Source organism: Bubalus bubalis, chromosome 12 (genome assembly GCF_019923935.1).
Source record: "Bubalus bubalis isolate 160015118507 breed Murrah chromosome 12, NDDB_SH_1, whole genome shotgun sequence".
Classification (NCBI taxonomy): Eukaryota; Metazoa; Chordata; class Mammalia; order Artiodactyla; family Bovidae; genus Bubalus; species Bubalus bubalis.
In genome coordinates, this window is record NC_059168.1 from 59,962,004 (window position 1) to 59,985,410 (window position 23,407).

The 23,407-nt window shown below is 38.4% G+C and overlaps 1 protein-coding gene across 1 annotated transcript; it reads right to left on the reverse strand.

The window, feature by feature from the left end:
- Positions 1 to 5,339: 5,339 nt before the first annotated feature.
- CCT4 (chaperonin containing TCP1 subunit 4) lies at positions 5,340 to 17,970 on the reverse strand. Its single transcript, XM_006080861.4, has 14 exons — positions 17,684 to 17,970; positions 15,199 to 15,251; positions 14,647 to 14,736; positions 13,615 to 13,723; positions 12,875 to 13,017; positions 11,634 to 11,755; positions 11,157 to 11,289; positions 10,084 to 10,223; positions 8,531 to 8,627; positions 8,338 to 8,448; positions 8,116 to 8,246; positions 7,723 to 7,957; positions 5,771 to 5,884; positions 5,340 to 5,542 (listed from the first exon to the last, which is right to left on the reverse strand). Exons 1-14 carry the CDS (start codon positions 17,826 to 17,828, stop codon positions 5,528 to 5,530), a joined length of 1,638 nt encoding a protein of 545 aa, XP_006080923.3. The 5' UTR covers positions 17,829 to 17,970; the 3' UTR covers positions 5,340 to 5,527.
- Positions 17,971 to 23,407: the final 5,437 nt, after the last annotated feature.

Here is a 23,407-nt window from a genome sequence, read left to right on the forward strand (position 1 = left end):
GTTACAGAAGAATTCATGACAGAAATGATAAAATACATATATATTTAAATTATATATGAAATAAATATATTACAGTTACTTTGAAACCACTTAAATGTATGTCAAATATAAATCATATATTAATAAGTTTATATATCAATACATAAAGTATACTAATATAAAATTATATATTAATACGATAGTACATTAATGTATTTAATAACTTATTTTAAGCTGTGTTGGAGTAATTTTTTTTAGCCATGCCACGTGGCTTGTGGGATCACAGGATCTTAGTTCCCCAACCAAGGACTGAACCTGTGACCCCTGCAGTGGAAGTGTGGAGCACTAACTGCTGGACTGCTGGGTTATTCTTGTTTTGTTTTCTGATAGCAGCTGCTGCTGCTGCTAAGTCGCTTCAGTCGTGTCCGACTCTGTGCGACCCCATAGACAGCAGCCCACCAGGCTCCCCGTCCCTGGGATTCTGAAAGGGTAAGGAGGTGTTATCTTGTAGTTTTGATCTGCATTTCCCTAATGATTAGTGCTGTTGAGCATCTTTTCATGTGCTTATTGGACATTTATATATCTTCTTATGAGAAATGTCTATCCAAGTTCTTTGCACATTTTTAAATTGTGTTGCTATGTTGTTTTGGTAGTTCTTTCTTGACATTCTAGGTGAAAAAATTGAAAAAGTGAAGGTGTTAGCCGCTCAGTGGTGTCCGACTTTTATTCTAGGTAGTAATCCCTTATCAGATATGGGATTTGTAGATATTTTCTCCCTTTCTGTGGGTTGCTTTTTACTCTGTTGATGGTGTCTTTGATGCACAGAATTTTAAAATATCACGAAGCCCAGTTTGTCTTTTTCTTTTGTTATCTGTGTCTTTTATGACAAATCTAAGAAGTGATTGGCAAAATCTAATGTGAAGCTTTTGTTCCATGTTTTCTTCTAAGAGTGTTATTGTTTTAGGTCTTAATTTAGGTCTTTGATCCATTTACAGATAATTTTTGTGCGTGGTGTTAAGTAAGGGTCCCATATCACTCTTACGCGTGTAGATATCCAGTTTTCCTAGCTCTACTTGCTGAAGACTGAACTTTCCACATTGAGTGGCCTTGGCTCCCTTGTCAAAACTCATTTGACGATATATACGCTTTTGAACTGTGGTGCTGGAGAAGACTCTTGCAAATCCTTTGGACTGCAAGGAGATTCAACCAGTTCATCCTAAAGGAGACCAGTCCTGGGTGTTCATTGGAAGGACTGATGCTGAGGCTGAAACTCCAATACTTTGCCACCTCATGCGAAGAGTTGACTCATTGAAAAAGCCCCTGATGCTGGGAGGGATTGGGGGCAGGAGGAGAAAGGGATGACAGAGGATGAGATGGCTGGATGGCATCACTGACTCAATGGGCATGAGTTTGGGTGAACTCCGGGAGTTGGTGATGGCCAGGGAGGCCTGGCGTGCTGTGATTCATGGGGTCGCAGAGTTGGACACGACTGAGCTACTTAACTGATGAGGGTTTATTTCTGGGCTCTATTCTATTCCACTGGTCTAAATGTGTGTCTTCATGCCAGTGCCACACTATTTTGATTACTGTTGCTTATAATATAGCTTGGACTACCTCCAGCTTTATTCTTCTAAACGGTGCTTTGGACATCTTTTGTAGTTCCCTACAAATGTTAGGATTATTTGTTCTAGCTCTTTGAAAAAAATGCCATTGGTATTTTGATAAGGGATTATATAGATCACTTTGGATATACTGACACTTTAACAATATTAAGGTTTTGAATCCATAAACATACAGTGTTTCTATTTGTCTTCAACAGTGTTTTGTAGTTTTCACTGAGCAAATCTTTCACCTTCTTGGTTAATTTCTAAGTATTTATTTTTTAATGCTATAATGAATGGAATTCTGTAATTTTTTTTCATATTGTTCAGTTAATGTATAAATGCAAATGATTTTTGTGTTGATTTTGTATCGTTATTTTGCTGAATTCATTCGTCACAACAGCTTGTGTGTTGAATCTTTGGGACTTTTTACATATAAGATTGTATCTGCTGAGGCAATTTTACCTCTTCCTTTCCAATTTGCATGCCTCTAATTCTTCTTGCCTAACTGCCCTGGCTAGAACTTCCAGTACTATATTGAATAGGGGTGGCAGTGGGCATCCTTGGCTTTTTTTTTCCCAGTAAAAAAGCCTTCAGTCTTTCACTGTCAGTCTTTACTCTCTACTGTGATTTTACTTGCATGACTGATTTTTCATATTTTGACGTCCTTTTAAAAACTGAAGTGCAGTTGTTATCCAGTGTTACCTGTGTACAATACAGTGATTCACAATTTTTAAAGGTTATACCCCATAGTTATTATAAAATATTGGCTATATTCCTGTTGTACAATGTATCTATTTTATACCTCATAATTTGTATCTCTTACTTACCCACACCTATATTGCCCTCCTTCCTTCTTTTGCCACTGGTAACCATTCGTTTAAATTTTTTGTGATACTAGTTTGTTGTACTCCACATAAGTGGTATCATACAGTGTTTGTCCCTTATTTCACTTAGCAAATGGTCTAGTATCCCATTGTATATATAATACATCTTCTGTATCCATTCACACTACTCATTTTTTTAATTCCAGGCACTGTGAATTTTGTTATTATTATATCCTTTAAGAATTTTAAGCTTTGGTCAGATACAGATGTTGCTTGGGATTGGTTTGATCCTTTACAGAAATCCTGTGTTGTGATGAGTCCAGAGTGGTCTTTATGGCTAATTCAATCTTGCTATTAAGGCTGTACTCTTCTGAAGGCTCTACTCATTCCCTATTACAATGTTTCTCCAATCTAGTAAGAATTTAAACTATTTCAAGGCCACTGTAAATCCAGTCTACTACTTTTCACTGGTTTTTCTGTGAACTCTATATAGTTTTACCGGACACAGAAATACTCAGCCAAAGACTCAACTACACCTCTACACATCTCTGGGAACTATTTCTGTAAAGCTTCATTTTCTAGTACTCTGTTCTACAGCTTCTAGCCACTCAGTGTATCTGAACCTTTGATCCTTATCTTAATTCAGCAATACTGATGGAAAAGCTATTAATCTGTACCTTTAAAAAGCTCAATAAACTTAAAAAGTGATCTACACCTAAGATACATTATAGTCAAAACCATCAAAACACAAGAAATTTTAAAGTGGGAAGTGAACAACTTCAGCAACATTAACATTTGCTTGATTTCAAGAAAAATGTGACTACACAAAAATGCATCCATCTGAATCAAACTGCCCCATGACACACGAAACTGCACACACCCCTCAAAAAAACCGAGACATTAACCTTTATAAGCCAAACTCAACACATCCAGTGTTGCAACCTAGGTTTCATATAACCCTCCTTCTACTACTTTGCAATGACATTAGCTCCAACAGCCACTTCAATTTTCCGGTGTTTTTTCAAGTGGCATGTAAATGGAATTCTTAACCACTTACTGTTTGTGAAACTATTTGATCAGATTCCTTTTGTGTTGTTGATGAAGTCTTGGGGTTGTCTCCAACCACATTTCTTCTTTAAGCCCTGTGGGTACAATTTTGCGTACCAAGATTTTTAAGGATACATCATATTATAGAACTGACTTCTATGGCAAAATGTCAATAGTTGGAGGGTATAGGGTGTTCATACTGTTCTGTGAACTGTTTTTTAATGGAAAGCTAGGGTGGGAATTCCCTGCCTGTCAAGTGGTTAGGACTCAGCGATTTCACTGCTATGGGCCTGAGTTCCCTGGTCCGGCAATTAAGATCCCACAAGCCACGGGGTGTGGCCAAAAAAATAAAGAAAATGAGAGTGAAAAAATAAATAGTACTCAAGAGGAAAAAAGTATGCAAAACCTTTGTCTCATTAGGATAGTCATCATTCCTATTTAAAAGCATACCTCTTAAATATTTAACAGGATAATTTTCCTTTCATTGCTTTAGAATTATCTAACTGAATCAGACCACTATTTTTGAGTTTTGTCATTTGGCCTTTCAGTGACAAAGCACCACCACTGCTTCCGAAAACATTTATAAATTTTATAAACTTGTAAAACCCAATCAAACCCTAAATAGTGGCTTAATTTACATCAAACTTAATGACTAACATTTGTCTTGTTAGCATTCCTGTTACAAATTTTTAAACATATTTAGATATACAGGTATAGCCTAAGACACAGACACACATAAGGGTGCTGAATAACTCTTAAAAGTTCATATATGAAAAATTCTGGCTAAAGTATTTTGACTTAAAAGTTTTTACATTATACAACATTCAGTTTTATGGCAGCTATAAAATGATTCTTTTCCAACAGCAAGGTCCTAATACCCACTAAAGAGAGAAATAATTACTGAATTATTAAATTCCAGACTATCCAAAGACTTATCTGAATTTACCACTTACCAGATTAGTCATTTTAATTAACTACTGGAGTTATCGGATACAAAGGAACTTCATACTGATTGGCTGAAGTTCTCCAAAACCTTTAGGAGTCCCCCCCTCCATCCACTGCTTTCATAATACTCTTTATATATAATACAAAAGATGATGAAAGTAATCACGGATTATGTATGTAAGGCTCAATTTGTGATCCACCTTAAAGGTCTGGCCTTTATCCAAAGGCAATCAAAAGCCATGAAAGGAGTGCTTGACAAGTTAAAAAAAAAAGACCACTAAGCTATATATAGAATGTGTGCAAAGTTGACTACATGGTGACTAAAACAAGGACAGAACTAGTTAAATTTTATAGTACTCTTGGTGTAAGACTAAGATGTTTTAAACCACTGAGAAAAGACTTACTTATACAAACAAAATTTGCTACATATATGCATATTTTTATTTTTAGAAGGAATCCCAATTAACACAACAGTGGTTCTTAGAAAAAGGGATAAGAATGAGAAAAACTTTCATTTTTCACTCTTTCTGTACTGATAACTTTTCAAACAGCATATGTATTACTGAAAATGGGGGGTTATCAGGGTGATGAGCATATTGGGCCAATTTTCCTTCTCAATACTTCTATCAATAAACACAAAACTGGAGACTTCCCTGGCAGTCCAGTGTTTAAGATTCTTTGCTGCCCATACAGGGAGTGTGGGTTTGATCCCTGGTCAGGGAAGTAAGATCCCACATGCCATGCAGCCAAAAAAGAGAAAAACAACAAAAAACCACAACCTAACACAAAACTTAAGAGTACCCAGCATTAAGTCCTTCAGAATTTAACAGGCAAATGTTAACTCCTTTTTTCTCTCCTCACAGATTTCTAAAGTCAATCAGAAATAACAGAATTTAGGAGAGAGTGGGAATAATGCAGACTATAGAGCAATAAATTAATCTGCTTTTTGAAACCATGTGTTTAATATTTTCATTAAACTGTGTCAATACAATTTCAAGCAAATGCCAATTGGAAGACCAGGCCCAGAAATTCATAACAATCTTCCAAACAAGGAATGCCAAGGTGCTCTTCCACTCCAGCTGCACCATTAGTGGCCATGATGGTGCCAGTCAGACAGTGTTAACCAGATTACCGAGTGTTTACCTGAAAAGAGAAAAATTTCAAAACCTGTAAGGACACAATTTTAAGGATGGAACATGTTTAAGGTAGTTATCCAAACTTCCCTGTTTTTGTAGGTGAGAAAATACTAGACGTATGAACTGTTTTCACCCTCATGACTAGCAAACTAACAACATTTACTGCTCCCACCCCAACTCCTCAAAAATATGCCTTTCTGCCCTTGTAGGAAATTCACAACCTGTATATACTTACCACATCATCAATCTTCAGAATGCTCCGGACAGTTTCAGTTGCTAGAGTCAGTGCACTGACTGAAACCAACAGAGGCTGGACAACCAGTTCCTCCAGTATGTTGGAAATACCACCCTGCAAACCAGTACAAGTTGCTTTTAGTATTATAATGATACACATTACCAAATACACTGTTACCAGTAAACCTCAAAGCCTTTCAAACTTAGTTTTCCTGTAGTCTAGTCAAGAGTCAGATACTCGCTACTAAGCATTTCCCCAAGTTATAGGCTGTTTTTCAACTAAAATCTGGAAAAACTGAATTAACGCTAGACTCTCCCAATCTGAACTCCAAAACAATTCTATCTTTTATTTTAAAATTCCTGGCAAAAATTAAGTAGATGATATAGTTATTAAAAATTTTAAGATTTTTTTTGCTATATACCTGAAACTTGTTGTTGAGTTGCTCAGTCTTGTCTGACTCTTTGAGATCCCATGGACTATAGCCTACCAGGTTCCTCTGTCCATGGGATTTTTCCAGGCAAGCATACTGGAGTGGGTTGTCATTCCCTTCATCAGGGGATCTTCCCAACCCAGGGATCAAACCCATGTCTCCTGCATAGGTAGGCAGATTCCTTACCCCTGAGCCACCAGGGAAGCCCTCAAAACTAACACTCTAAATCAACTATCTCAATTAAAGAAACAAGTTATGAAATTTAAATCATCTGATTCCTAATTCTGAATTTGGCCAAGTCTAGTCTACCTGGTCCTTCACATCATTCTCACTTTCCACTTTTAGATTCTTCCTGCCACTATTCCCTCACCTTTATCCTAGGATTACTGCTGATGTCTTAATAGGCAATCCTGTCTCCATTCTTGCCTCCTTAAAATGCTCTTTCCATCACCTTAGTCTCTTGGTTTAAACCAATACACAAAAACCCAAAAACTCGCAACTACTGGAATTAAAAAACAAACACACACCCAGCCACCCCACCCATTCATCAACAACTCAAGGGACTCTTCATTCTAGCTTTTATCCAATCTTTCCAATCTTAAAGTCCATTATATGATCAACACATCACCTCTGCTCTAGACAAAATGAATTAACTTTTTTGGTCCCTCTTACCTGTAAATCACTGCTTCCCCATTTGACACTTTTTTATCCCCTACCAAAGTTGCAGCTTCCTAAAACTTTCCCTAACCAGGTAGTGCCCTCGAATTCTACCTGCTTCTACCTTAAAAAAAAAAAAAAAAAAAATCACCTTGTAGTGTCCATTTTTTCCCATTACATGTTACCTGTCTTCTCAATAAAAGCAGACGTTAATAAAACAATACAACAGAAGAAATCACTACTGTTCTATGTGTTTACCCTATGTAACTACACCAGGCTGGTGCTCACAATAGCAGCAATGGTTAACTATACACCAGGTGTCTTTGTTAAGAACTTTCTATTTAGTGACTTCCCTGGTGGCTCAAATGGTAAAGCATCTGCCTACAATGCAGGAGACCCAAGTTCAATTCCTGGGTTGGGAAGATCCTCTGGGGAAGGAAATGGCAACCCACTCCAGTACTCTTGCCTGGAAAATCCCATGGACAGAGAAGTGTGGTAGGCTATAGTTCATGGGGTCGCAAAGAGTCAGACACAACTGAGCAACTTCACTTTCACTTTAATCCTCACAGGCCTATGAGGGAACTATAATAATCCCTGTTTTTACAACCAAGAAAACGGAAGCACAGATTTAAAGTTGTACGATCATAAAATGGCAGGGTTAGTGAAGAAAATACTATTTCTCACTTAAGGCATCATCTTCATTTTCACTCATTAGCATACATTAACTAACCTGCAGGTTTTGTATCCAAATTGAAGGTTACTCTATTTTTAATTACATAGCCTTTCATTCCACAGACAATTATGAAGCTTTTAGTATTTTTTATTAATCAACATTTTCTGCAGTAACCAAAGTTTAAATTACTACCTTTCGGACATTAATGCCTGTAGTTTTTTCTCCCTGAGCATGCCGGTTTCTTAGTTCTGTTACAGTAGAAATAGGATTCAGGCCAGCGTTTTCAGCTAGTGTAGATGGAATGACTTCCATAGCATCTGCAAAAGCACGAATGCAGTAGGATTCCATACCACTCAATGTTCGTGAGTATTCAGTTAACCGTAGGGCCAACTCTATTTCTGGAGCACCACCTCCTGCAATAAGAGCTCTGAAATTCACAAGTGTATTTTTAGTTTATTTTATCCAACAGAAATAATAATTTATTTAAAAGCTTAATATTCTTTAAAGTTTTAATAATACAAAAAATCTTTAAAATTTAAAATCTTAATAATCAAAATATGGCAAAACATTACTTAGTAATATTACCTCTTCTTCACTAAACAGCGAATAACACAGAGAGCATCATGGATAGAACGCTCAGCTTCTTCTATCACCAATTTGTTAGAACCACGAACAACAATTGTAACTGTTTTTCCAGGGCTTGCACAGCCTGTAATCTTTAGTAAACAAACTTTGGAATTAGGTTATTTGAAGGATTAAAAAAAAACCCAAATCCCAAGCAAATAGAAACTTAATTTTAATAGTTACCTTGATCAGTTTGCCAGAACCATTTAAGCTGACCTCCTCAGCTAACTCAGCAGATCCCAGCATGTCAGCAGTGAACTGGTCAACATGAGCAACTGGTTTGGTTCCAATCGTCTGGGAATAACAGTCACATTCACAAACTCAGATGTCTGACTAGTGAACATTTTCACATATACAGATATTAAGAATATTTTACCTTACAAATGAATTCAATGTCTTCTCTTTCAATATCCTTTACCACCATAATCTTCATTTTGTTCAGGAAATGTAATGCAAGATCACTAAGAGCATCTCTAAAATACAGAAACAGTGATTATGTCAATACTGGTTTGGAATAAAAATTCTGCTATTTAACTCCTTAGGGTTTTCCGTAATTTTACTATCGTTTAAATGGCCAATTATTTAGTTATTTGTGAAAGGAGATGCTTTAAATAGCTTGACCAAGTTTATGAGCTCAAAATTCTTAAATAAGATTTCTAAAGGATAATATTTAAAATGTATTCCAATGGCACTTGTAAAACACACAAAAGCAATTGTCATCATCCTTCTGATAGTTAACAATTAATACTTCATGAATTTAGAATTAAGTATCATGCTAAATTATGTTTGCTGCTACTGCTAAGTCACTTCAGTCATGTCTGACTCTGTGTGACCCCATAGACGGAGCCCAACAGGCTCCCCCGTCCCTGGGATTCTCCAAGCAAGAGCACTGGAGTGGGTTGCCATTTCCTTCTCCAATGCATGAAAGTAAAAAGTGAAAGTTAAGTCTCTCAGTTGTGTCTGACTCTTAGCGACCCCATGGACTACAGCCTACCAGGCTCCTCTGTCCATGGGATTTTCCAGGCAAGAGTACTGGAGTGGGGTGCCATTGCCTTCTCCATCAAATTATGTTTAAGACCCCACAAATTTACACGTTTACACAAACTATCTGAATGACCCCGCACCCCAACAACACTGATACTGAAGGGTAGATATCAGTATCCTTGTTTTACAGATAAGTAAACTGAGTTTTGAGAGCAATTTACTACAAGTTACTAGCTATTACGTAACTTGAATTTAGAACCAGGTATTCCAACTCTTCAACAAGGTGTCTATATCAAGAGATCCACAATACTTTCTGGAATAACACATAGAGTACATGAGAATGTGTCTACACTGAAACATCAGTTTCTTCAAAAAGGCATCAGTTCAAACTTTGGAGAATTCTTTCAATCTGTGGACTATCCAACATTCCCCCCAAAAGAACTTCTAAAATTTCAAGACAAACTATTGCATGGCCCTTTAAATAAAGAACTTCCCTGGTGGCTCAGACGGTAAAGCATCTGCCTTCAATCTCAGGGTTGGGAAGATCTCCTGGAGAAGGAAATGGAAACCCATTCCAGTATTCTTGCCTGGAAAAATCCCATGGATGGAGGAATCTGGTAGCCTATAGTCCATGCGGTCGCAGAGTTGGAGACGACTGAGCAACTTCACTTTAAATAAATACCTCTAAAATTTTAGCTATATTAGGTACCTTTTTACTTGATAGTAAGGATCTTGGTCAAGAAGAACATATATCCCACACTTAAATTATCATAACAAGAAGGGAACTCACTTTAGATCATTTACCAGAATACAACAATGGCCTAAAATGCAAATCTGTTCCAGATTTCTAGTGGTTTAACACACCCCTAATGCTTCTTAAAAACTGCTAGAAGGGATCCAAAATCAATTATTGTTAAGAGATGAATAAAATAAAATGCCCTATACCTTAGAATAGACTTCTGTATGAGAAGAACATTACATCCTGTTTTTTTAATTTGCTTCACTAAATTTAGAATATAAGCTCTCTCTTCTCTTAGCACTCGATCCATTTGAACATAGTCAGAAACCACTATTTGATTGTCCATCTGTTCAGAAAAAGAACTTATTAATAATTTGGATTTTAAGAGTTCTTAAGCAAAAAGAGAATTTTAATGAAAATATTATGCACAATATAAATCCAACGAAAATCACATCAAACTAGATATTACATAGACACACACAGAAAAAGTCTAGAAAAATGAATATAATGAAATATAACTCGTTTTATATTTTTATCTATACACCTTACTGGTATTTTTTTACAATGTTTTGGAAATCATTAAATTTAAAAATGATCATCCTATTTCATGGATATGTCAATTCTCCTCATAAAAACTTACATGTTACTGAAATAACTTCAATTGCATCTCTTTTACTCTATGGTTAAAAAACATTGATATGCTGAAAGCAATTACTAAAGACAAGTACTATAATATTTAAGACCTAAAAAAGAACACTGATTTTTATATGGGTTAAAATTTGGGAAACAAACGACTCAACAGGAAACCTATATGCTAATACAATATGAAATGAGAGCAAACCTGAAATCAGGTGACAAAGATCAGCCACTCCTTCAGGGAATGGTACTTATCACTAAGAGACTTGATGTGTTAAATTAAAAAATCACCTTTTTGGAATAAAAACAATAAGCTGGTTTAAAGTTCTACTATGCAAACATAAAGACAAACATCTGGAAATCCCTCTTACACATAGCCTAGTTTTACTGTTTCATACATATCCTTATGATTGTCTTCATTTGAGAAGTCAATGCTCAATTTCAATAAACAGCCAACTGAAATTAAACTTATCACATGTGGCATCCAATATTTTATACATTTGTCTTGATTTTACTAATTATTTTTAAATCCTTGCTTTCTATCACTAGTATTAATATCAGCATTTTCTATTTTTATAATAATCAGCAAAAATCTTTGTTATTAGAAAGTCAAACACCTAAGGAATCATTTGGTTTTACTTACATCTGTTTTGGGAGCAGATAAGCAGAACTGAATAAGCCCAATCTTAGCCTTTTCAATTCTGGTTATGCCAGAATTTGCTACCTTTTGAGTAAGAACCAGACCTTCCACCAACTCACAATCATCAATTGTCCCACTAAGAAAAAAGAAAATGAAGAGACAGTTAAGAGGGGAGGGAAATCTCCAAGTTTAACAGACTGAAAACAGATAAAAAATCATCAGTCTGATAAAATGTGCTTCAACCTCACTCATATTTATTAATGGCCCATTCCTGAACCTCTCTGATCACACCACTGCTCTGCCATCACTAGGGAATATAAACTAATTCTTGAAACTTCCACATTAATATCAACTGTCATGAAAACAAAACAACTAAACTTACGTGCCTTTCATCTACATTTTTCATTTAACTATTTTTGAAACAGCTTATGTTTACTTTGAAAATTATTTTTTATTAAAGTTATAATTAGAGATGCTTACCCAAGCTTCTTAACTATTTTAATATCTCTAAGATCTACACTAGTAGCTGTGGCTGGGTCAATCACTTTCATCACTGCATCTACACTCATTGGAGAAAGGAGACTTGAATACTGAGACACAACCTAGTATTAAAAAGAAAAAAAGTTAGTGTCATAAAATGTTGTAACAGAGAAAGTCCCAGTTCTTTAATGATAAAGATATTAAGAGAAGTGATCTCACTTTTTTGAGTGGGGTGGAGAACAAGGGTCAGACACAACTGAGGTGATTTAGCACACACATGGAGTACATGGAAGAAAACATTACATATAAACTATCTTTTCTACTCAAGTTTGACTGTCACCATATAAAAATATATGTTTGCATTCCTCTTTTATTAATAGTCAGGACTGACTAGATTACTAGTAATTCAACAGGAAATCCAAAAGAACAATTTTATGCTGAGGTTTCGTACTTAAACTGAATTTATGATCGATGTTATATATGTGCACCCCTATTACTGAGGGGCTGATAAAAATAGGTAATGGTTAGAACATATTGAGCATGAATTCTATGTCATGCAGTAGCTTTAACACTTTACATTCATATACTCAATCTTCCAATGAAAAACCTAAAACATACAGCTCAATTAAGTGGAGCCAGCACTGAACCCAAAGCAGTCTAGGATCTATGACCAATGCTTATAACCATTATGATATTCTGTCTAAATTAGTTCTGGGGACATTTACCAACACTATTACTTAATATCACTAATACGATCTAGATTTCCACTTAACATTTAAATAATACTGATGAAAAGGAAAAAGAATGGAGTGGGCATGTGACACACAACATAACAGAGAATAGGTGACATGAGCTTCTAAGAAACTGAAAATAACATTAATGCTTTATATTTGATTAAAAAAAAAAAAAAAGCAACATGGTTAAGAGATGGACCATGATGGGCAGGCCTATCTGGGGTTCAAGTCTCATCTCTACCTCTCATTAGTGGGTCTTGGATAAGTTATTTAACTTCACTTTCTTTTCCCATCTGTAAAATCAACTTACCTAAAAGCCTCGATGTGAGTTAATTTTACTTGAACTAATTCAGTTATGCAAATTAGTTTAGTTACCCACTCTTGAGAGTTAATATTTATGAACTATACAGCATGAAAAACCACAGCATCAAAAACCACAGAATAAGAGTGGCAGTTCCTGATGAACTTAACTGTACTTTTACAATGATCGCATTGTGCTTGTCTCACCTTTGAGTTCAATGAAGTGGCCGCACTATTTAACAAAGTTTCTCTGTCACTCAGTTCCACAGGTCGAGACATGTCAGTCAAGATTTCAATGCCCTTTTCCAAAGCCTTCTGGAATGACTCAGAAATGATGGTGGGATGAATCCCTGTCATTTGTGATAGGGTAGTTAATTTAATAATAACAGATAAACTTCATACTTGACATGACTTAAAATTTCTTTTTTCATTACAACATCAATGCAGTCAAATTTTAAATTATTCTTAATAATGGTTTGAATAACTTTAACTGCTAATGTCTAATAATTTATTTCTATTTAATTTGAAATAGATAAATTACATATTATGTGATACTTAAGACTAAAACCATTTTTTTACTTTACAAAGATTCTATAAATCTACATCATAGTAAGTGACTGAGGAATCACAACTACATTTAGGCAGTATGTACCAAAACAAGAATCCTTACTTTCTCTCCTAAATCACAGTTCTCATCTATAGCCTGTTTAGTAATACCACCAACCAGTCATTTCTTAAAAGCAAAATTTTATGAAGTTCCATTCAAAACAAAGTAGGAAAGCCAGGGGTGGGGTGGGGTGGGGGGAGACCCAGAAGCAAAAATAAAGTTTTTAATCCACATGATAAACATAGCAAAATTAGCTGTTTCAAATTAAATTATTAATCTCATATTACTTAATAACTTTTGCCTTTCTTCAGTAATAAAGCATGTCTTATGTCCTACCCACCTTTCTGAAGAAGCTTGGTACAGGAATCCAAGAGAGAGCCAGCAATAATGACCACTGATGTGGTGCCATCTCCTGCTTCTATATCCTGAGCCTTGGACAGCTCCACCAGCTGGGTGAACAGAACATGTCAAGTCGCTCAGTAAGAACTGGTTCATGAGAACCCAGTAACATCTAACTTTACATCAGTGACATTCACATCATGTTCACTTATAGATCTTGATTATCAGCACTGTAAGAGTCAATATACTTTTCTTCTGATTTTTTGTCCACCTTGGTTTGATTTAAAAATGATGACCTATATATTTGTGGCATGCAAAATTCTACTTACACACTTTATAAGAAGCTATATTATGATTTATAGTTCAGACTATGGGTTGTTTTTTCTTGCCACTACTTAAAAGAACTAGGGGCACTCTGTATATTGAAAAGCTATGAAGTGCAGGATTCAGATGAGAAGAGACTGTTAGTTTGAAATCCTTGGCCAAGTTTATCTAAACTGACCCTGCATGAAGCACAACTTGACTCATTTTCAGTCACCTTTACCTAATCGAAAGGGATTTTTTAACAGGAATTTCTAAGGAATTTGTTTTTGCTGATAGTTTGACTCCTCACTTGACACTAGAATCACTATTATGATTTGTAGTTGAATTAAAAATTATTTTTAAAAATAAATATCAGGGGAAGTTTAAACACAAGATTTTGCAAACAATTAGAATTCTACTTTCAGCTAACACCCACTGAATAATTGGTACAAATTTTTTTTCAACAGTACAATTTTTTTCTCTCTTCCTTATATGTGAGGCACGTTGCTGTGGAAAAGGAGAATTATGTTTTATTATGATTTTCAACAAAGAACATAATGCTAGGGATACAACATATCCTAAAAATATGCCTGATTAGCATAAAAAAGAAAAACTTTCACCATGTTTAAACTTACCATGTGATCAAATAAAACAAATTTAACTGTTTACCGAATATCAAATAACACACTTAAAGAAAACCAAAAAACTCTCGCCTAAAAATTACACTTACCATTCTGGCTGCTGGATGTAACACCTGCATTTGTTTCAGAATGGTGGCACCATCATTTGTAATGGTCACATCACCTTTTCCATCTTGAATCTGCAAAGTATAGTTTTTTAAAGGTTGTTATTTCAAAAAATTTTTTTTCTTTATCCAGTATTAATGTGAAACCCTAAAAGCTCTACTAATTTTAATACTTCTTGTACAGAAGTTAACTTATGTTTGCATAATGCTTAATTTCAAATTGTTTTCCCTTACCCTGGTGTCATGATTAAGAACATGCAGTAATAGTCCCAGTTTACAAGTGAAATACCTGGGTTTTTTCTTACTTAAAAGTGAAGGAACTAAGACACTAAAAAAGGGATACAAAAGATATTATAAAGAATCATCATAAAATATGAATTATAACTAGGTCCCGTTCATCCCAAAGTAATCTATCCCTTTCTGAACTCTCAAAGCCTTTCTAACACTTTACTTTTTAAACAGCACATCTTAACCCTCTAGACAGCTTGCAGTAGGCACAGTAGTACTCAATAAGTAATGAATGATTGAGCCTTTTACCATTTTATCCATTCCTTTTGGTCCGAGGCTTGTTCTAATGGCATCAGCAACAGCTGTAAATGGGGGGGGGGGGGGGGGGGGGAAAGAAACCAAGACTCTTTAAAGAGCAAAGCATTTCTTCTACCCGCAAATCATCATTTTGTCCTTATTAGAATATGGTGCATAACAATTCACTGTTTGCTAAAGAAAATTTTATACCTAAAAATCTACTGAACACAGAAATATTTTACTCCTTTAATTGTATGACACTTCACTTTTTGTTGCTAACGTCACTATACGTAGCATTTGTACCCTGCACATATGGCAGAATAAATTTTGAAGTCACCTAATCCTCCTATAAATATCAATATAACTTAAGTCATGCGCTCTCAATGAGGACTGCATTACCTTCCCCATTTTCTGAAACAAAACAAGCAGCAATAACAGGACAAGCTAGATCTCCTAGTATATTCTACAGCCCTATTTGCTTTTGTATATTCCACAACTAGAATAATGCTTTCAGTAGGTTGTGTTAACAATACATAATCTTAAAAAGATTGTAAGAAAATATTTGGTGTAGTTTAAAAAATATTCTACTTAATTATTTCATAATTGGGGGCTGCATTTCCTAATTATTCAGCCATCATTAATTACTCTTTCAGGTGATTTTAGTGGACCCGCATGGCAACGATGCTACAAGCAGACCAATTCACTTTAAGAACACCCTTACAGTCATCTACAGGAAGCCTCTAGAAAGGCACACTATTCAAAAAATAAAATTTTTGCTGATCACCTCCTCAAAAGTGAAGTTTAACATACTATGTAGTACACAGTATTATCTGTTAAATGACTTGTGCTGAATAGAACTACCACAACTACTTGTGTGTGTGTGTTGTTTTGACATTGTCAACCAAAGAGAAAACTGGCTCCATGAATTACACTAAAGATGCATCTGGCAACAGCTTTTCCCCACCAGTCTGTAGGGTTCTTTCTGACTTGAACAGTCTAGTATGTTCCAGGAGCTCTCCTCACTTCAGATGTAAAGGTCAGGTTTACAAGTAAGTGGCCTTTTCTTCCTATATGCATTCCTCTCTTGTCCGATTTCAATTCTCTGTGCAGCGATGTTTCCAAATTTGCCGAAGTAAACATCCCATCCTGTTACCTTGTTTGTTGAAAATCTACCATATTCTATAGCTTTTCCAGCCCCCCCAACATGGCACCAGAATTTACCTAACACCTTGTTTCTAATCAAATAAATCTAAGCTTCAATTATGGTCTCTAGATAACTATCAAACAACTTTGATTTCCTGGTAAAGACTCTTGAACTTTCAAACGACTCCTAAATTTACCATGTAGTCATTCTGACATCCTCAACTCATTTAAGCCTGACCAGAACCTATTCTCTCTTCTTCCACCATCCTTCCTTCAGTGTACCTGGTTTTTCCCAGCAGTAGCAGCACCAGCAGCACCATACCCTCAGTCCCCTGGACAGATAACCTCAAATATCTGTAAGGCTGTACTCTATGTAAACATATATATACACCTGGCTCCTCATATGCTTTCTTCTTTAAGCCTTACAGCAACCCTTCAAGGTAGCTATTATTTCATTACATTGAAAAACAATCTGTAGCTGAGGGAGTCGTGTTAAACCCTTTCCAGAACAACAACAAAGGACACCAGGCCTTTAAGATCGGGCCCCACTCTACCTTTCCGATCTCCCCTCTCATTTCTTCCGGCACCTGATGCTCTAACCCAAATGAACTACTCCCTGTACTCAAACACATAACGGGCAAGAACTCTAAGCCCCTGTTCTCACTTTTGCTTCTAGACTCTTCTAATTCAACCCGACGTCTCTTAATCCTCACCAACTTTTTTTAAGCGAACATTTCCATCCTCAATTTTACAGGGAAGAAAACCTTGGTTAAAGGTCACAAAGGCACTAAGTAACGTAACTGAACTAAACCCAGGACTTCTTGAATCCACCAAAAGCCAAACTTCATTTGCTGGCTGTACGTGCAGATAGGACATCAAAGCTCAACGCAGCCTCGTAATTACTCTCAAACAAGGTGGGTCGGTCGGTTTCCCACCCCCAACCCCCAGTTACAATGGACCCCGCCCCAATTTAAGGCGCGGAGAGTTTACCCGAATTCAATAGCTGCCCCTAGAAAAGTATTTCCCTATTTTAATAAAAACAAAAAGACTGAAGAGTATCATACAAACATTCTACGAGTAGACCGCTGCATAAGTGCCCCGGCTGCTTTCTTAAGTATGATGAAAGCAGCACGCCCCGGGACGGAAAATTATGGGCGTCCAAGACGCAGAATGGGGCCAGTCCAAAGGCTTCCATACACTGGGTCGGGAATAACGGCAGGAAGGAGGAACCCTGCACTGAGCTTATTCTATGAGAGGCCTAAAGCGGATCAATGAACGAACAGCCCACCCAAGGCTGGGGGTGAGAGTGCACAGTCAGGCCCGGCGGGCCGCGGCTGAAGCCGGGGAGCGATACCTTTGGCTGCGGAGATGTTGCTGAAGCGGATTTGGGCCGGCTTATCGCGGTCCTGATAGGCGCTCTTCCCGCGGCCGCCGGCAGCCCCGGCAGCCCCGACAGCCCCAGCGGGCGGCCCGGTCCGGGGTGCTACGTTCTCGGGCATGGCAACCTTGGATGGGTCTGCGTTAGCTTGGGAAGGACGGATGGACGCGGATTGAGGCTGACCAGGGACCAACCGTAAGCGCCCACCGCCTTCACGAACCTTCCAGAAAGCGGCGCCGGCGCCGGGAGGAGGAGGAGCCGGAGAAGGGGTCCTTCCTGCAGGCGCGGCGCGGCCGTGACGTCACAGACTGCCCGCCGCGCGCCGGGTGAGGGGGCCAGCGCCGAGGAGCTGGGGGCTGGCCGGGGCTCTTGGGCCGGGGTCCTTTGGGCCGGGGGCGCGCTGAGTGAGCTCGGGGGAGGCAGAAAGGCCCACCTGCGATTGTAAAGGCTGGTGTCGGGACACCTCATCTCTCCACTAACCCCTCCTCGGGCCTGAGGACCCCTCTGTTAACCGTAGTTGGAAGTGTCACTCCCTGGTGGGTGGGGTTTTTCCCGGCGGTCGACTTGTGTTTTTGGAAAAGGAAATGGCGACCCAATCCAGTATTCTTACCTGGAGAAAATCCATGGGCAGAGGAACCTGGTGGGTTACAGTCCAGGGGGTCGCAGAGTCGGACAAGACTGAGCGCAGACCTGTATTTTATTCAGTTTTATTCGTTTTGAAAGCGAGTCGGAAAAGAGATTTGGTTGGTCAATTCAGTCGCTCAGTTGTGTCCGACACTTTGGGATCCCATGGACTGCAGCACGCCAGGCTTCCCTGTCCATCACCAGTAACTCCCGGAGTTTACTCAAACTCAGTCCCATTGAGTCGGTGATGCCATCCAATCATTTAATCTTAAGTCGTCCCCTTCTCCTTCCGTCTTCAATCTTTCCCAGCATCAGGGAGTCGAAGGGACTCGCGAGATTCTTTGCCAACACCACAGTCTTAACAAGCATCAGTTCTTCGGCGCTCAGTTTTCTTTATAGTCCAACTCTCACATCCATACAGGACTACTGGAAAAACCATAGCTTTGAAGAGAGAGACCTTTGTTGGCAAAGTAATATTTCTACTTTTTAATATGCTGTCTACGTTGGCTTCCCTGGTGGCTCAGAGGGGAAAGCGTCTGCCTGTAGTGCAGGAGACCTGGGTTCGATCCCTGGGTCAGGAAGATCCTCTGGAGAAGGAAATGGCAACCCACTCCAGTACTCTTGCTTGGAAAATCCCATGGACAGAAAGGCCTGGTAGACTAGCCCATGGGATCGCAAAGAGTCGGACACTACTGAACGACTTCACTTTCTTCTTTCTTTTCTTCCAAGAAACAAACATCTTTTAATTTGATGGCTGCAGTCACCATCTACAGTGATTTTTGAAGCCCCCCAAAATAAAATTTTGTCACTCTTTTCATTGTTTCCCTATCTATTTGCCATGAAGTGATGGGACCAGATGCCATGATCTTAGTTTTCTGATTGAGTTTTAAGCCAACATTTTCACTCTGCTCTTTCACTTTCATCAAGAGGCTCTTTAGTTCTTTGCTTTCTGCCATAAGTGTGGTGTCCTCTGCCTATCTGAGGTTATTGACATTTCACCCGGCAATCTTGATTCCAGCTTGTGCTTCATCCAGTCCAGCATTTCACATAATGCACTCTGCACATAAGTAAAATAAGGGTGAGGATACACAGCCTTGACGTACTCTTTTATGGATTTGGAACCAGTCTGTTGTTGTACCATGTCCGGTTCTAACTGTTGCTACTTGACCTACATACAGATTTCTCAGGAGGTCAGGTGGTCTGGTATTCCCATCTCTTTCAGAATTTACCACAGTTTGTTGTGATCCACACAGTCAAAGGCTTTGGTGTAATCAATAAAGCAGAAGTTTTTCTGGACCTCTCTTGCTTTTTCGATGATCCAGCGGATGTTGGCAATTTGATCTCCGGTTCTTCTGCCTGTTCTAAATCCAGCTTGAACATCTGGAAGTTCATGGTTCACGTACTGTTGAAGCCTGGCTTGGAGAATTTTGAGCATTACTTTACTAGCATGTGAGATGAGTGAAATTGTGCGGTAGTTTAAACATTCTTTGGCATTGCCCTTCTTTGGGATTGGAATGAAAACTGGGCTTTTCCAGTCCTGTGGCCATTGCTGAGTTTTCCAAATTTGCTGGCCTATTAAGTGCAGCACTTTCACAGCATCATCTTTTAGGATTTGAAGTAGCTCAACTGGAATTCCATCACCTCCACCAGCTTTGTAGCGATGCTTCCTAAGGCCCATTTGACCTCGCATTCCAGAATGTCTAGCTCTAGGTGAGTGATCACACCATAGTGGTTATCTGGATCATGAAGATTTTTTTTGTGTGTAGTTCTTCTGTGTATTTTTGCCACCTCTTCTTTATATCTTCTGCTTCTGTTAGTTCCATACGGTTCCTGTCCTTTATTGTGGCCATCTTTGCATGAAATGTTCCCTTGGTATCTCTAATTTTCTTAAAGAGATCTCTAGTCTTTCCAGTCTATTGTTTTCCTCTAATTCTTTGAATTGATCACTGAGGAAGGCTTTCTTATCTCTCCTTGCTATTCTTCAGTGTATGTATAACATAATCCGTGTAGCTTTTTAAATCCCTTAAAGATTGAAGGCAGGAGAAGAGGACAACAAAGGACAAGATGGTTGGATTGCATCACCGACTGGATGAACCTGAATTTGAGCAAGCTCTGGGAGCTGGTGATGGACAGGGAAGCCTGTCGTGCTGCACTCCGTGGGGTTACAAAGAGTCAAACGCAACTGAGTGACTGAACAGCAGCACCCCTGTCTTGCCTCTCTTCCCAGCCCCTTTCCCTCTCTGCACGGGTAACCACTAGTGTTTTTTTTTTTTTCCCCTCCTATATTTACGAGTCTGTTTCTGTTTTATTATATTCATTCACCAGTTGTATTTTTTAGAGTCCCTCACATAAGTGATAACATATAGTATTTATCTCTCTCTGACTAATTTCACTTAGCATGATAGTCTCCGGATCCATCCATATGGTTGCAAATGAGGGAATTTCATTTTTCCTATGGCTGAGTAGGATTCCATTGTGTATATATACCACCTTTTCTTAATCCATTTATCTGTTGATGGACACTTAGGTTGCTTGTTGTAAATAATGCTACTATAAACATTGGGGTGCATATATCTTTTGGAGTTAGTGTTTTCAGTTTTTTCAGATATATACTGAGGAATGGAATTGCTGGCTCATACGGTAGTTCTATTTTTTCATTTTTTGAGAATCTTCCATGCTGTTTTCAACAGTGGCTATACCAGTTTACCTTCTCACCAATATTTTTGCCAATATTTGTAATTTGTGTTCTTTTTGCTGTTAGCATTCTGATAGGTAAGGGGTGACAGCTCGTTGTGGTTTTGGTTGGCATATCTCTGATGATTAGTGTGCCTTTCTCTGATGATTGGAGAAGAGAATGGCACCCCACTCCAGTACTCTCCTGGAAAATCCCATGGACGGAGGAGCCTGGTAGGCTGCAGTCCATGGGGTCGCTAAGAGTCGGACACGACTGAGCGACTTCACTTTCACTTTTCCCTTTCATGCATTGGAGAAGGAAATGGCAACCCACTCCAGTGTTCTTGCCTGGAGAATCCCAGGGACGGGGGAGCCTGGTGGGCTGCCGTCTATGGGGTTGTACAGAGTTGGACACGACTGAAGCTTAGCAGCAGCAGCAGTGTCTGACTGTTTGTGATCTCATGGACTGTAGCCTGCCAGGCTCCTCTGCCCATGGAATTCTCTAGACAAGAATACTGGAGTGGGTTACTATTTCCTTCTTCAGGGGATCTTTCTGACCCAGGGATTGAACCCAGGTTTCCTGCATTGCAGGCAGATTCTTTACCATCTAAGACACCAGGAGGCCCCTACAATGTTGAACATCTTTTCTTGTGCTTGTTGATTATTTGTATGTCTTTTTTGAAAGAATGTCTAGCCAGGTCTTCTGTCCAGTTTTTAGTTGGGTTCCTTTTTTTAAAAAAAGTACTGAGTTGTACGAGCTATTTATATATTTTGAATATTAACCCCATATTGGTCATATAATTTCCAAATATTTTCTCCTATTCAGTAGATTGCCGATTTCCTTTGTGGTGCAAAAGCTTTTTTAATTAATTCATTAAAAATTTTTAATTTTAATTTTTTTTGGTTGCATTCAATCTTTGTTGCTGTGCATGTGCTTTCTCTAGTTCCAGAGAGCAGGGGATACTCTTCTGTGCGGTGTGTGGAAATCTAACCGCAGTGCCTTCTTTTGTTGTGAAGCACAGGCTCTAGGCACACGAGGTTCAGTAGTTGCTACACGTAGGCTCAGTAGGTGCTTGCTGGCTCTAGGGCCTGGGCTCAGAAGTTATGGCACACGGGCTTAGTTGCTCCTCAGACTGTGGAATCTTCCAGGACCAGAGATCGAACCCATATCTCCAGCATTGGCAGGCGAATTCTTATCCACTGTACCACCAGGCAGTCATGTACAAAAGCTTTTAAGTTTAATTAAGTCCTATTTGGTGTTTTGTGTTTTTTTTTTTTCACTTTTGTTGCCTTGTGACTTCTTTTCTTTGATTTAGATGTTGGAGTTGATTGTTGTATATTGATTGATACTAGGTAGCAGTTTAGAGATTTAAATACACAACTGGTTAAATACCAAAGAATCTTAATTTTTGGATCTGTGATTGCCTGCCAAGTCAGGACTGCCTGTGCAGTTAGTACAGTGCCCTTGTTTTACAGTAGCTTCTCCTGCATAACATAGCCACTGACTCTTTGGGAGCCTGAACATTTTAGTAACAATCAGTTATTAGCTCAGTTATGTGCTAATGTGGTAGTTGCAGTGCTAAACCCCTTCATGAGATGAGATTACATCATCTCATGTAATACTCCCAACAATCCTATGAAGTAAGTGCCTTTATCTTTTTTTGGTAGGAGACAAGGGAATGAAGCACAAAGAGACCTGAATCCCAAGGTAAACCTGTAAATAAATGGAAGCAGTATTCCAATAGAGCAACTTCAGAGGTCGTAAGCTACAATGCTGGGCTTCTTTTACTTCTGTATTTTAGATTGGAGGCTTATGCAGGTGAAGTTCTTTCAATATTTGTTCACAAATAATTTCTTAGCATCCACAAAATGATGGTTGCCTGAAATAGATTCAGTGATAATTTTTCGTAGTTCTTACTCCTGTAATCCTTAGGAGATTTTACTCTCACTCAGGACACTAGCCCTAGAAGATGAAGCTTCTTAGGTGTTCCATGATCTATAAGTCTAGAGTTGATTTCTCTTCAAAGGATCAGATTATGTCTGTGTAGCCTCAAACATTGGAGAAGGCAGTGGCAACCCACTCCAGTGTTTTTGCCTGGAAAATCCCATGGACAGAGGAACCTGGTAGGCTGCAGTCTATGGGGTCACTAAGAGTCTGACACGACTGAGTGACTTCACTTTCACTTTACACTTTCATGCATTGGAGAAGGAAATGGCAACCCACTCCAGTGTTCTTGCCTGGAGAATCCTATGGACGGGGAAGCCTGGTGGGCTGCCGTCTATGGGGTTGTACAGAGTTGGACACGACTGAAGCGACTTAGCAGCAGCAGCAGCCTCAAATGTGCTATAATTATTTGTTAAAACAATTAGTGTAGTATGATGCAAACAAGTATGATGAGGACA

Coding starts and splice junctions, on each gene's coding strand:
- CCT4 (XM_006080861.4), bottom strand. CDS start 17,828: ATGCCCGAGAACGTAGCACCCCGGACCGGGCCGCCCGCTGGGGCTGTC. Junction 15,252..17,683: donor CAACATCTCCGCAGCCAAAG/GTATCGCTCCCC, acceptor CCCCATTTACAG/CTGTTGCTGATGCCATTAGA. Junction 11,756..12,874: donor CCACTTCATTGAACTCAAAG/GTGAGACAAGCA, acceptor TTTTAATACTAG/GTTGTGTCTCAGTATTCAAG.